We start from the raw sequence: 12,065 nt of genomic DNA on the forward strand, positions 1-12,065 counted from the left end.
CGGCTGAATTATAATATGTATAACACTTCAGGAGGATAGGCAGCTGAACTAGATTGTTGTGGGTCCCTTTCCAAGGGAAATTGTTCTGTTCTGTTCCTGTTCTATTGTTCTGTCTCTTGTGTCACCTCTGTAGCCTTCTCCCCTGGCTTTCAAGGCAATAGAAGCTGAAAACAGTTTATAGGTTACAAGCCCAGCCCTTTTGTTAGCTGTTTAAGTGCCCCGACAAGCACTTGCAGAGGTGAAGAACTAGGTGAAAAGTACATTTGCATTTGCAACGATTCTAGTTTTACCTCGTGGGGGAAGGGTGGCGGGGGAAGTGTCACGTGAGTAGCTCACGGATTTTAGGTGAGTGGGGAATTGAAGACACGATAAAGTGAGATAAAACACACAATTCGCATACACACACACACTGCCTGCACAGAATGTGGATATAAATGGCACAAAACAATGGCAGACTGCCCCATGCAGCGCCTCACTTGGATGTGTCTGCAGTCTTGGAAGCTTGACTACCCTACGTTCTCCTACAAATGGACCTTGAGCTTGTTTGGAGGTTCTAGCAGGGGAGCGCAGCTACCGTATACCCTTGACCGATGAACGGTACCGTCTCTATCGGGGAGGTCGTCCTCTTCGACCGAGCGCGCAGCTTCGGGAGGGACGCACATGGAGCGTTGAGGGAGGAAGGGGACACCCGCCTAGCCAGCCAGATCAGCCGAATCAACCCTGGCGATCAATGGGGTGACAGATGTCGCAGCCAGATCGCCCTCACATCCAGACAATGCATACTGCCAAAAACGTATTTATAGCTCAATACTGCGATTTCCTTTACGTCATGGTTTGTAATAATAGCTAAAAATCCAGGGACATAGCGCATGGAATCAACACTTTGCAGCGACAAAATCACCCGAGAGAAACCGGTTCTTAACCCAGTTAAAAAATTCTAGCGAAATTCTGTGGGGTGAGATGTCTTTCCAGAAGGCTTTGCGAAACTTGCAAATTTACGGCTTCCCATTGGCGGCTGCTGCGCTCGTCGCCGTCCCTGGCCTGGGCGGGGAGGGCTGCAGGCGGGGCTGGCGGCTGCAGGCTGCAGCTGATCGCAGCTGCAGGCGGGGCCGGCGGGAGCGCTCTGCGCTGGGGAGTCTGTGCTCGCTCGGCATCACCGCTTAACCCTCCGTGTGTGTGAGTAACGTGGGCCCCTCGGATTTCTCTCTTCCTGTTCCCCCCGCCAAGCGGTGCCCGTGGCTCGCTTGGCTCAGGTGAGGCGGGGAGCCGGGAGTCTGTGGCGGGCTCAGGCCTGAGCCGTGGGTCCGCTACCGGACACGGGCTCCCCGTGTCACAGCACAGACCGCTCGTCATCTGTGCCTGCCAAGAGCTTGTCCCGGGAGGGGTGGGAGCTGATGGCCCCGGGGCTGCTGCCTGCCACACGCTGAGCGCGGGACGTGCCCCCGGGTTGGTGTTGCGGCTGCTGAGTGGAAGCGTTGTTGGGCTGCTGAATGCAGGCAGGGAAAATCGGGCCCTGGAGTCCTGGATCTGCGGGACGTGCGAAGCACAGCTGCTCCCCTGGCCCTCTTCACCGATGTTCTTCTGGTCCGTGTTCTCCTTGGCGTGGGAGCAATCGCTTCTTGCACTGATATTCATGTTCCCTCATTCCCCCGTTAGCCCAGATGGCCTTCATAAATCACAGCAAGGGAGCAGATTTTTCACCAAGTCCATTCTCCTGCTGAGGTGTCAGGCTGAGGGGAATGGACAACAACCTACCAGCAATTGCAGCTCCTGGCTGCAAATTGCCACTTTATCTCTTTCTGATGAAGGGAGGAGAAGAAAGAAGCTCTTTTCCCATCACCAGGGTGATCTTTCCATCAGATTTTAGTTCACAAGTTGGACTTTCTCTTCCAGTATGGCATAGCAGGCTCAGTTCTAGGAACCTAGAATGCTACAGCTCATTTCAAAGTTTGTTGATCTCCTGATATTTAAAAAGATATTATTTATAAAGTATTATAAAAGAAGAACCCACCATGCCTTTGCCTTCCTTTTTCCAGTGCTGCATTGAGGTGTGTTGGGCATCAGAGACTTGCTTATGTCCTGTGACCTGTTCACTGGCCTGCTAAGAGCAGGTCTCCGCAAGTGGGACTGAGGAAGAGTGGCTCTTCTGTTTCTTTAGTTTTTTAAACTACAAGTTAAAAGTCACCTTTGGCTTTTTTCTTCTTTCTCTGTGAATGTAGCTGTATCACAAGTAGCTCCTGTTTCATTCTGTTCTTTTGTGTAGCTCACAGTGATACTTTTCTAATTCACTGCTATATTTATCAGCGGTAGAGATAGTACTTGGCAGTGTTTTAGTTCCCTGTGATTTACCTAAGAGCAATCAGAGGCCCCTGAGCAGGTGGGGGTGGAATAGCCTGGTTCATTTGAATTCCCATGGCCTGATGCAGTCTCATATTTTGTGTTCTCTTTTCATGCCTGTTGGCTAACATGCAGATCACTTCATCCGTGCTCAAGGTCTTTTTTCCCCCTGCTTATGAATGAGCTCTTGCAACACTGGAAACTGGAGGTTATTGTTCACATGCCAAGAGCCTCTTTTCCAGAATTACTTCAACTGTGGATTGAAGTGACAATAAATCACCTTACAGGGGGAAAGCAACTCTCAGTTGCAGCAAGGACTTGCTATAAAGGAGTTCTGCATGTGAAATGTCAGTATGACTCTTGGCTTATGGCTCTACAGTGGAATCCAGTTCCTGCTGAGGCCTAAACAGTAGTCTATTCAAAAAATAACAATTAATAGCCTCATTTATGAAGTCATTAAAGAACTAAAATGCTGCTTGCAGAGCAGCATTGGATCATCTGAAAAGTCCATAAAGTTTTGCATACCAACAGGGTTTATTAATAGAAAGAAGTGTAGCCTGTAGAAGGACAAGTAGTGCAACACTCTGAAACTCTGTATTTTAATCTGGATTATTACAGAAGAAACAGGCCATTCTTCTGAAGTTTCTACTGATCCTCATATTGTGATATTTTTGAAGTTAATACTGGTTGCTGGATCACCACAGCTAGAAGAAAAAAGTGAGAGGCTTAAAAGTATATTCCTATGCTTCACCTAAATGTGTAGAATTAATGTTTAGATAGTTTTGGCATTCCTTGATACAAGGTCTGCCAGTTTTGGAAACTTCATTTACTGCCTCTTCTGTTTGATCAAGACTTGGCTTTTAGTAGTGTCTGTGTAACTTCAGTGCTAAAATTTATATTTTCTAAAAGTTTTAAGGTTTTTCTTCGTGGTATTTTTTTTTCCTGTTATCTCCTACTTAGCAGCTTGATGCTTTCCTGAATTTCATGGGGATGAAAAGTCTATGAAATAGTTTGACTTGACTGTGCAGCAAGAAAATCAAATCAGTTTAGTTATTTGCTAAAATATTTTGTCAAAAATTGACTTAAATTTTTGTTGTGTGAGTGACCTGTGAACCATTATTCCATCTGCCATCAGATTTTTGTATCATTATTAACTTACTATTTCTTATAACTCTTTCAGGTAACAGAAAGTTTGAAGTCATGTCTGCAAAACCAAAACTTTACTACTTTGATGGAAGAGGCAAGATGGAATCGATTCGTTGGTTGTTGGCTGCAGCTGGGGTCGAGGTTTGTTTTAGAGTTTTTAACTTCTAGCTGCACACTGTAAGCTTGTCTTTGAGGCAGATCACATGTTATTAGTTAAAAAAGAAAAGGCATCCCAAGATGCAGTAGTAAATGAAGGTTGGCTATTCAGTGTAATTAAATACTTTTACTTCAGTGTAATTAAATACTTTTACTTACACAAAAGCATGGCTTCAAGTTACATGTTTTCTGAGCAGTGACACTATAAGCAGTGACACTTGCTTAACACAAGAATGTGTAATCCTTAATTAAGCACTTGATTACTGAGCCAGAGCTGCTGAGCTGATAGCTGTGTTCCTCGAATAACAGGTGTTATCTGTGCCTGGTAAAACAGCAATTTACTTTCTCTAGTCTTCCTGTTTTCAGTTGAATGCTCACACAGAGATTTTTGTTTTATTTTTCACTCCACTGGCTGCATCCTCCATAATAAACTGTAAGCTTTCATCATTTAGATAAAACATAGCAGGGTGAAGTGAGCAAATTAACCCACATGTGTAGGGAAATTAGAAATCTCTAAATGCTTGGGTTATACAGAGAAGAAAGTTACCACTTTAATTTTTTCTGATGGTATATAATTTACTTACTCATTTGCTGGCCATCTTGGTGGTAAACTGGTAATACAGTTTCAGGACACAAGGACTAGTATTTGCTCTGAGTGTCCTCTTTTACACAATAAGCTGTTACATAGAGTTACTTGTGTTTTTTCAAAAGACCACCAATCTTTTTTTCAAGGCCTTGCAGAAGACAGAACTGTCTGCTTCCCTCCATAATTAGTTCCTATGTTTTAAGTCCCTCTCTCTTCTTTTTTTTTTTTTTTTTTTTTTTTTTTTTTTTTTTTTTAAGTTTAAAAAAAAAGCTGTTGATAAGTACCAATTAATAAATTTTTTCCTTGGAATATTATTTTCTCAGATTCTTATCAGCAGAAACCTGGGTTCTGAATTTTAGACTGTGATCATACTTGCTGTGGTTGAACATTGGCAGTGTGTTAATGTGCCTGATCTTCTGGGGTTTCTCTAGTGTAGCAAATCTTAATTACTAACATGAGTGGCACAATGTTATGAGAGGCTGAATGAGCAAGGCATTTAGGGATTGGTAATACCAACCATTTTCTAGTCTCCATGTTGTGCACTGATCACAGACATGTATGGCACATGCAAACACATACATGTAGATATCTAACTTTGGTGTCCTAATCGTGAACTCAGTTTCTCCATGAGTAACATTGATTGGACTGGCCGTCCTCAACCATCCATCTGATCACCAGCAATTCTGTATCTTTTTGTTTCTCATCTTGTGAAGATTTAATCTTCAGGCATCTGAAACATGCATCTGTATCAAACTTCCTGCAGGGCTTGCTACTCGTACGCTATTTTGTAAAATCTTTTTAACTTCTGAAGATTTTGTTCCTGTCTAGCTCCCAAATCAAAATATCACACAGCAGATGTTTTCCACATTCTAGAAAGCATCTTAAGGACAGCCTAGAATGTATTGTTGGTTGTTATACATTACATTGCCTGTTTAATACCAAACAAACCATCCTCACTCCAGTTCTTATTGCTTGTTCTTCTGCTAGGGTTGCCCTTAGCAGCATTTATCAAGTGTGATAGTCCAGGAGATATTGCCAGCACTTTTGTCCTTGGTGTGTTCTCCCTTAGAGCCATATCTGAAATGAAGAGAACCATGATGTATATTCTTTTCCTTTTATGCTGCTTTAAAAGTTTATCTCTTCTAGAAATGTTAAAAGATTCTTCTTTCCTCTTCCTCACTCTCTTTTGTCAGTTTGAAGAAGAGTTTTTGGAAACCCGAGACCAGTATGAGAAACTCCTGCAAGGTGAGTCCATGTGAAACCTCAAGAAAAGTGTAACCAGACTTAGAAAAGGTGTGTGAAGTCTTTGAAGATTCTATGTGTCTTCCTTTCCACACAGAAGAGTAAAGCTGAGTGCTGTGAGCAGCTGCAGAGGCTGTTTTTTTCACATGTAGACAGATCAAATTGCAAACTGAGTATCTTTCCAACCTGGAGGGTTTGCCAGGCCTCTGGATTCTTCAGTTCTCCATTTGTCCATGCATCCCACAAACTTAACCATGGGCTTCAGTAACCAGAAAATATGTATCCCAAAATTTCATGTTATGTCCTGATATAGCCTAAAAATTCGTCATAAGAGAGAAATCTGAATCTAATGTTTGCTTCAAATAGTATTTGAATAATGGAACAGATTTTTTTTTTTACATTGTTTGGAACTAGACACTTTTTACTCAGTTGAGATGTTGTAGTGTGATTGTCTCCACTGCATTTCAATTTCAATTCAAAAGCTGCTGTACACAGTCCTGACTGAAACTTCAGTGAATTTTTTTTAAAGGAAGGATCGTAACCCACTATAATTGTGTTTTACAGTTTAATTTGTCTGCACCACTGTAATTTTTTGCATGGAAGAACTCCAGTTTAATACAATGGCTACCCACAGCAAGCTCACCATAAAAGCAATGTTCCTCTGAAGACAGCAGGAAATCTGATGTGGAGTTATTACATCAGTTGAATAATGTGTGTCTGTCCTTTTAGGTGGATCCCTGCTGTTTCAGCAGGTGCCCATGGTGGAGATGGATGGGATGAGGATGGTACAGACCAGAGCCATCCTCAGCTACATTGCAGCAAAGTACAACCTCTATGGGAAGGACCTGAAGGAAAGAGCCTTGTATGTAAAAGTATTACTCTTCTTGAATTCACATCTTGATGTTGTATCTGTGAATAAAAAAAAAAAAAGTATGATGGGGCTGTCTCAGTATGTAGCATTTTAATGTCCATCTACAGTACAAAACCTGCTCTGATAGGTCTGGAAAAGGGACAATCCGAAGAACTGCTGTACTGATAATTTAGCTGGATGAAGAACCTAGTATGCTACAGACTTCCAACCCCAGTATTTATCATTTTGGCACTACTTGGACTTTGGATGAAATTCTGAAGGTGGGATACATCCAGACAAGTCAGTTGGGAATGACTCCTTGTGGTGCTGTGTGTTTCTTTGGTGATTGTGATCTGTAACACCAAAGGTACACACTTAATCTCTATGCAATCCCGTTTAAACCTGCACAATGAAGCAAGTAAAGAGCCAAAATCACTACAAATACAACTAAGACTCCCACTGTGATATATTTTCTTAATTGCAGAAATCATTTCCATGCAGGATGTTCCTGCAAGGTTGGTAAATTGTTCCATGGGTCAAATTCAAAACCACAGGGGTTTCCAGCTGCCTGCCAGGGTCTCAGATCCTTCTGACCTGGACCTGGAACATCCAAGAGTGTCTGAGGGACACCTTGGGTTCTGACAGGGTGTGTTTGAGATTGCTTAAAAAAGTATTTCTCAGATCACACTGCAGCCTGGAAAGGAACGGGGGGGAAGGCACCATGACAGGGGGATGGGAAATTCAATGTTTACTATCCTAAAACAAATATAAGGTGATTCGGCTTGTGAAGGTGCCTTCTATTTAAGGTTTTTGTTTGCTTTGGTTTTAAGGATTGATATGTATGTTGGAGGAACTGATGACCTTATGGGCTTCATTTTGATGTTCCCTTTCTTATCAGCAGAGGATAAAGAGAAACAACGTGCTTTAATAGTTGAAAAGGCGACAAGCAGGTATTTCCCAGTGTATGAAAAGGTATGGAGGAGGATCATTTTCTTCCCTGATTCTGGAGGGATAACAATGACAACACTGGGTATTTCACCACAACCAGAAGCAGAAGTGTCAGTGCAGTACTTTACACCAGAACATCTATTCTGTCTGTTGGCTGGAGGGGGGTCAAAGACGTTGGGGTGGGTCAATCCAAGAGACTTTCAATGCATTTTCTTCCCCATGTCCACGTGAGGGAGTGATAGAGCAGCTTTGATGGACTTCTGGTACCCAGTCAGGGTCAAACTCACCACAGTAATTTGCATTGCAAAAGCAGTGCTAATTGTCTTCTTTGTTTAACATTTCAAATACATCTCAGTTGGGTTTTTGTAAACACGGTAATACACAGCTATCACTACTGACTTCTGGCCATACTGGAATCTTGGTGTTTCTCTAACTGATAATTTGAGAGATAGGACCCAAGAGGTACTCTCAATGGAAATTAATATGCATGGACAGGATGATCTAGCAGGAATAGCTCCTCTCCATTTCAAAGACTAAAGAGAAAAATTTTTCACTTCGCAAGGTCTCCTATAGGTGGTTGCCAGGGTGCATTCTGCCCTATATTCAACTTGTTGTATCTTAGCCCTAATGCTTTAGGCTGATCACCTCTCTTTTATACTCTCTATTTTCCCACTGAAGCTGTAAAAGTGTATTAAAAAATTCCAGATAAATTAGACTTGAAAGATGTGAATACCAAGAGGGTATCTAACCCTATAGTCTAGTACACAGGGTTACCTAGAGCTATAGGAAGAAAGGATCAGTAAGAAAAACCCTGGGATTCTAGATTTCTGCTGTAAAATGATCAGTGACTGCTGGCACATCCCCTGTTCCCCCTGTTAGCTGCATGGGAGAGAAGGGTGAAAAGGAGACAGTAGTGTTGTCAAAGAAGGTGTGCCTATGAATTTTGAAAATATGAACCTCAGCTGGTTATCCACACCTGAGTGTTTTCATCTGTGACTTTTAAAGGTTTTGAAAGACCATGGGCAGGACTTCCTTGTTGGCAACAATTTTAGCTGGGCTGATGTTCATCTTCTTGAAGCCATTTTAATGGTAGAAGAGAAGAAGTCAGATGTGCTCTCGGGTTTTCCTCAGTTACAGGTACCTTGCACTAACAAGATGCTCATATGGCTGTAAATGTGATAAATTATATTTCAAAGTCTGTTCTGTGTAAATAATTCCACAAAACATTTGTTACTTTTTCATTGTAATCTTGCTTTTCCTGCTTTAGGAAGAGCCTTTTAAGATATTTCATCTAGAGAAACTTATTTTCTGGAGTAACCCCCGTACCCATCTGAAGAAATGCACCCTCCCTTTTTTTGAACTCTCACCAGTTCTGTGATACTGCTAAGTGGAAGATGTTCTCTGGATCACAAGAATGATCTGAGTAATGTACATATTGGAAGCCACAGATAACTTAACACTTCATGCCCTATCAATACAAGACAGATGGCTCATTTGTTACTGTGGAAAATAAAAGGGTTGAAGTGAGTGGGAGTAAAATTAATCCATACTTAAAACCATATTTCCTGTCTTGTCTCTACATACAGCTTGTTAAAGGATGTTACACAAATCAGTAAAATAGGGTTTTTTCTTGTGTTACTTTCTGTTCTTTAAACACCATGTACTTACTGTTTGCCTTTTAGGCATTTAAAGCAAGGATAAGCAGTATCCCTGCAATCAAGAAATTTCTTGAGCCAGGAAGCCAGAGGAAACCTGTTCCTGATGATAAATATGTAGAGACTGTCAGGAGAGTTCTCTGCATGTATTATGATATAAAAGCAAATTAGTTTGCCTGGCTGCAGGCTGTAAGAGAACTGCCAGACTGCACACGTCCAATTACACCATGAAGGAAGGCCAAGGGGTGTTCCAGAGGTGTTTCAATGGGCAAGAGGTCGTGCCCTCACACAAAATAAAGTAGGCATGTATCTTTTATAACACTTCAGTACTAGCCTATTTTCTCCTTCATTCATCTTGAGATTTCTTCTGGTAATTTTAAGCAAGTGAAATGGCAGCAAGCACATTGTTTTCCTAGAGACTTTGTGGAAGAGCAAAAAAGAGAAATGTGAGTTGCTGACTGACAGCTTCAGTATGTCATGCTATTTCTGAGGACTTTTTTCTAGATCCAGATCAGATTTTTATATGATGATTGCTTCCAATGTATGCCTTTATTCTTCTTTAATATCACTGTTGGCAAATGAAACAAGTGGTTTTTAAAGAAAGTAGGAGTGAGGTCTTTCTCTTGCAGTTCTACTGGACATCAGTGACTTGTCTAAATGTCAACACTGTGCCTTTATAACTAAGCTGCACTTCTATTACTGAACTGGGAAATAAACTGACAAATGTTTTTGTTTAACTGCTGTATCTAGAGAACCTGTATGAATCAAATAAACTTTTTATATAGTCACATTGTCCTGTTGTCTTGTGAATGAAATCAGGGGCTTGCAAACATAATTTTTACTTTTCTTGGAGGATAAATTCTTTATAATTGATATAAATAAGGTTGTTAACCCACATGCCTCATGTAAAGGTATATTTTGTGTTTATAAACAAGAGAATGGAGATGTGAAGGAGAGTTAGTAAACCATCACACAAACTTGATATAGCTCCTATCTAGTACCAACCAAACTCAAAATATTTCTTTTCCTCTTTTTTTTTTTTAAACTTTATGGTTTCCACAGAAAACTAGAAAATTGAATTTAAAATTGTTTTAATAACTTCAAAAAATGGCACTTAGGTTAGGAAAAAGCTGCTCTGCAGGATGTTACCTTGGTGTTTCATATTTGTTATTTATAGTTGTACATTAATGACATAGTTTACAGGAAAAGACTTGTGCTCAATCTCTAATGGCCCTGGTTTATTCCCGTGTTAGCTGTGGGTTGAGAAATAAGATGCTGCTTGACACCGGGATGTAGTAAGTACACTCATCTGATATCTCATGAACAAGCTGCCCACTTGAGAGCTCGTCAGACTTCCCAGCTTCAGCATGATTGAAGCTTTCAGTGCTACAAACACTTTGCCCTCATTGCTAGGTATACAAAGTTTGTATTGACCTACAGTAATTTATCAGCTAATGTATTGTCAATTGCAATTACAGTTCAGTCCTTGTTTTAATCTCAGATTAGTTTATTAGAAAAGTTTGGAAAACACTGTAGATGTTGATCATAATTCCTTTGCTAAGTGAACTTTTTCTCTACAAAATTGTAAAAGTGTGTAATGCTGTTCAAGAGTTCCACAAGCAAAGATGCAGCAGATGTGGGAGGTGCCAGTACTTGTTGGTGATAAGCCTAACAGCTGATATATTAGTAAATAGAGTGGCACAGCAGCAATGAATGAGTAGAAGAACAGCTGGCACTGAAGCCTTGTCATCAACACTGTGTTTGGGACAGAGTTAACTTCAGCATAGCTCAAGAGTGGTTCTGTGGCCTGAATGACACTTAAACAGCATTTGGTGCACTCTTGAAGTGAATTTTTTGAGTTTAATTTAATCCAGAAAGAATCCAGTTTGTACACTCCAAGGTCACACTGTGATGGGAGCCAAAGCACAGTTAAGAAATTACTTTTTAAAACATTCTTCTGTTCCAGACCACTAATGTAGACATACCCTGTAAAGCTCCAGGTCTGGTCCAGGTGAGGTTCATTTTCTGATATTTCAATAAATTGTTGATAAGAACTTCCAATTTTGTTCTGTTGCTTTTTTACTTATCTTCTTGGTTTGTTTTGAAATGAAAAATACCTGAAAGTGTTTATACATTGTGAGGACTTCTCCATACAAAATCTACAGCCATGTTTGCTTATGCAGGGCTACATGGTGTGACATGGTGCTCTGGGTTAACTCTGTCTGATAACCTTCTTATTTTGATATTCCCATGCAGATTTGTCAATTTACTTTCTAACCTGTAAAGAGCACCAGGTGTACAGACTGTTACTGCCGATCTGAGGAACGACTGAGGGAGCTGGGGTTGTTTAGCCTGGAGAAAAGGAGACTCAGAGGCGACTTCATCACTCTCTACAACTCCCTGAAGGGTGGTTGTAGTCAGGTGGGTGTTGGTCTCTTTCACCAGGCAGCAACTGACAGAACGAGAGGTCATAGTCTCAAGCTGCACCAAGGGAAATACAGGTTGGATATTAGGAAAAAGTTTTTCACAGAAAGAGTGATAAAGTACTGGAATGGTCTGCCTGGGGAGGTGGTGGAGTCACCATGCCTGGATGTGTTTTTAAAAAAAGACTGGATGTGGCACTCGGTGCCGTGGTTTAGTTGAGGTGTCAGGGAACGGGTTGGACTCGATGATCTTGGAGGTCTCTTCCAACCTTGTGATTCTGTGACCTTCTATATTCTGGGCAAACTAGGGATGAAATCAGCTCAATTCTAAGTCTTTTACAGAGTATCTTTCTTTACTGAGCAACCTTGAGTCCTGGTAAGCACTCTAGCATGAATTATTTAGGGTATTAGCTGACTTCAATAATGCTTTTACAACACATAAGAGCTCTTCAGTTCTGTTACCAGCCTTCAAGACAATAGTAAACAAGTAAAATGTACAGATGTTTGTTGCTGTTTCTCCTATGTCTCTCAGTGTTGCCAGACCTATAATTACTGGCTAAATATTACTTAGTACACAATAGCCTTAGGATTTGTTTCACTCTTATCTGTCACAAATCACTTAGGTGTTAGGCAGTTTTGATGTGTTCTCCAAGAAGGACTAGGGGTTTTCTTCAACTCTTGCTCTGGTAAGACCTATTTATGTACAAATCAGCCTAAGCATC

General features: G+C 41.1%; 1 protein-coding gene across 1 annotated transcript; it reads left to right on the forward strand.

Moving 5' to 3' along the window:
- The first annotated feature begins 1,074 nt into the window (after positions 1-1,074).
- Positions 1,075-9,708, forward strand: LOC128804704 (glutathione S-transferase 3). The gene is made up of 7 exons (XM_053972756.1): positions 1,075-1,176; positions 3,518-3,624; positions 5,419-5,470; positions 6,197-6,329; positions 7,148-7,289; positions 8,271-8,402; positions 8,948-9,708. Exons 2-7 carry the CDS (start codon positions 3,538-3,540, stop codon positions 9,089-9,091), a joined length of 690 nt encoding a protein of 229 aa, XP_053828731.1. The 5' UTR covers positions 1,075-1,176; positions 3,518-3,537; the 3' UTR covers positions 9,092-9,708.
- Positions 9,709-12,065: the final 2,357 nt, after the last annotated feature.

The sequence above is a fragment of the Vidua macroura genome, chromosome 3 (genome assembly GCF_024509145.1).
Source record: "Vidua macroura isolate BioBank_ID:100142 chromosome 3, ASM2450914v1, whole genome shotgun sequence".
NCBI lineage: Eukaryota > Metazoa > Chordata > Aves > Passeriformes > Viduidae > Vidua > Vidua macroura.

What these genes read in the sequence shown, in the direction of transcription:
- LOC128804704 (XM_053972756.1), top strand. Translation starts at nt 3,538, where the DNA reads ATGTCTGCAAAACCAAAACTTTACTACTTTGATGGAAGAGGCAAGATG. An exon ending in GTATGAGAAACTCCTGCAAG is followed by an intron (nt 5,471 to 6,196) that starts GTGAGTCCATGT and finishes CTGTCCTTTTAG; the next exon opens with GTGGATCCCTGCTGTTTCAG. An exon ending in CGGGTTTTCCTCAGTTACAG is followed by an intron (nt 8,403 to 8,947) that starts GTACCTTGCACT and finishes TTTGCCTTTTAG; the next exon opens with GCATTTAAAGCAAGGATAAG.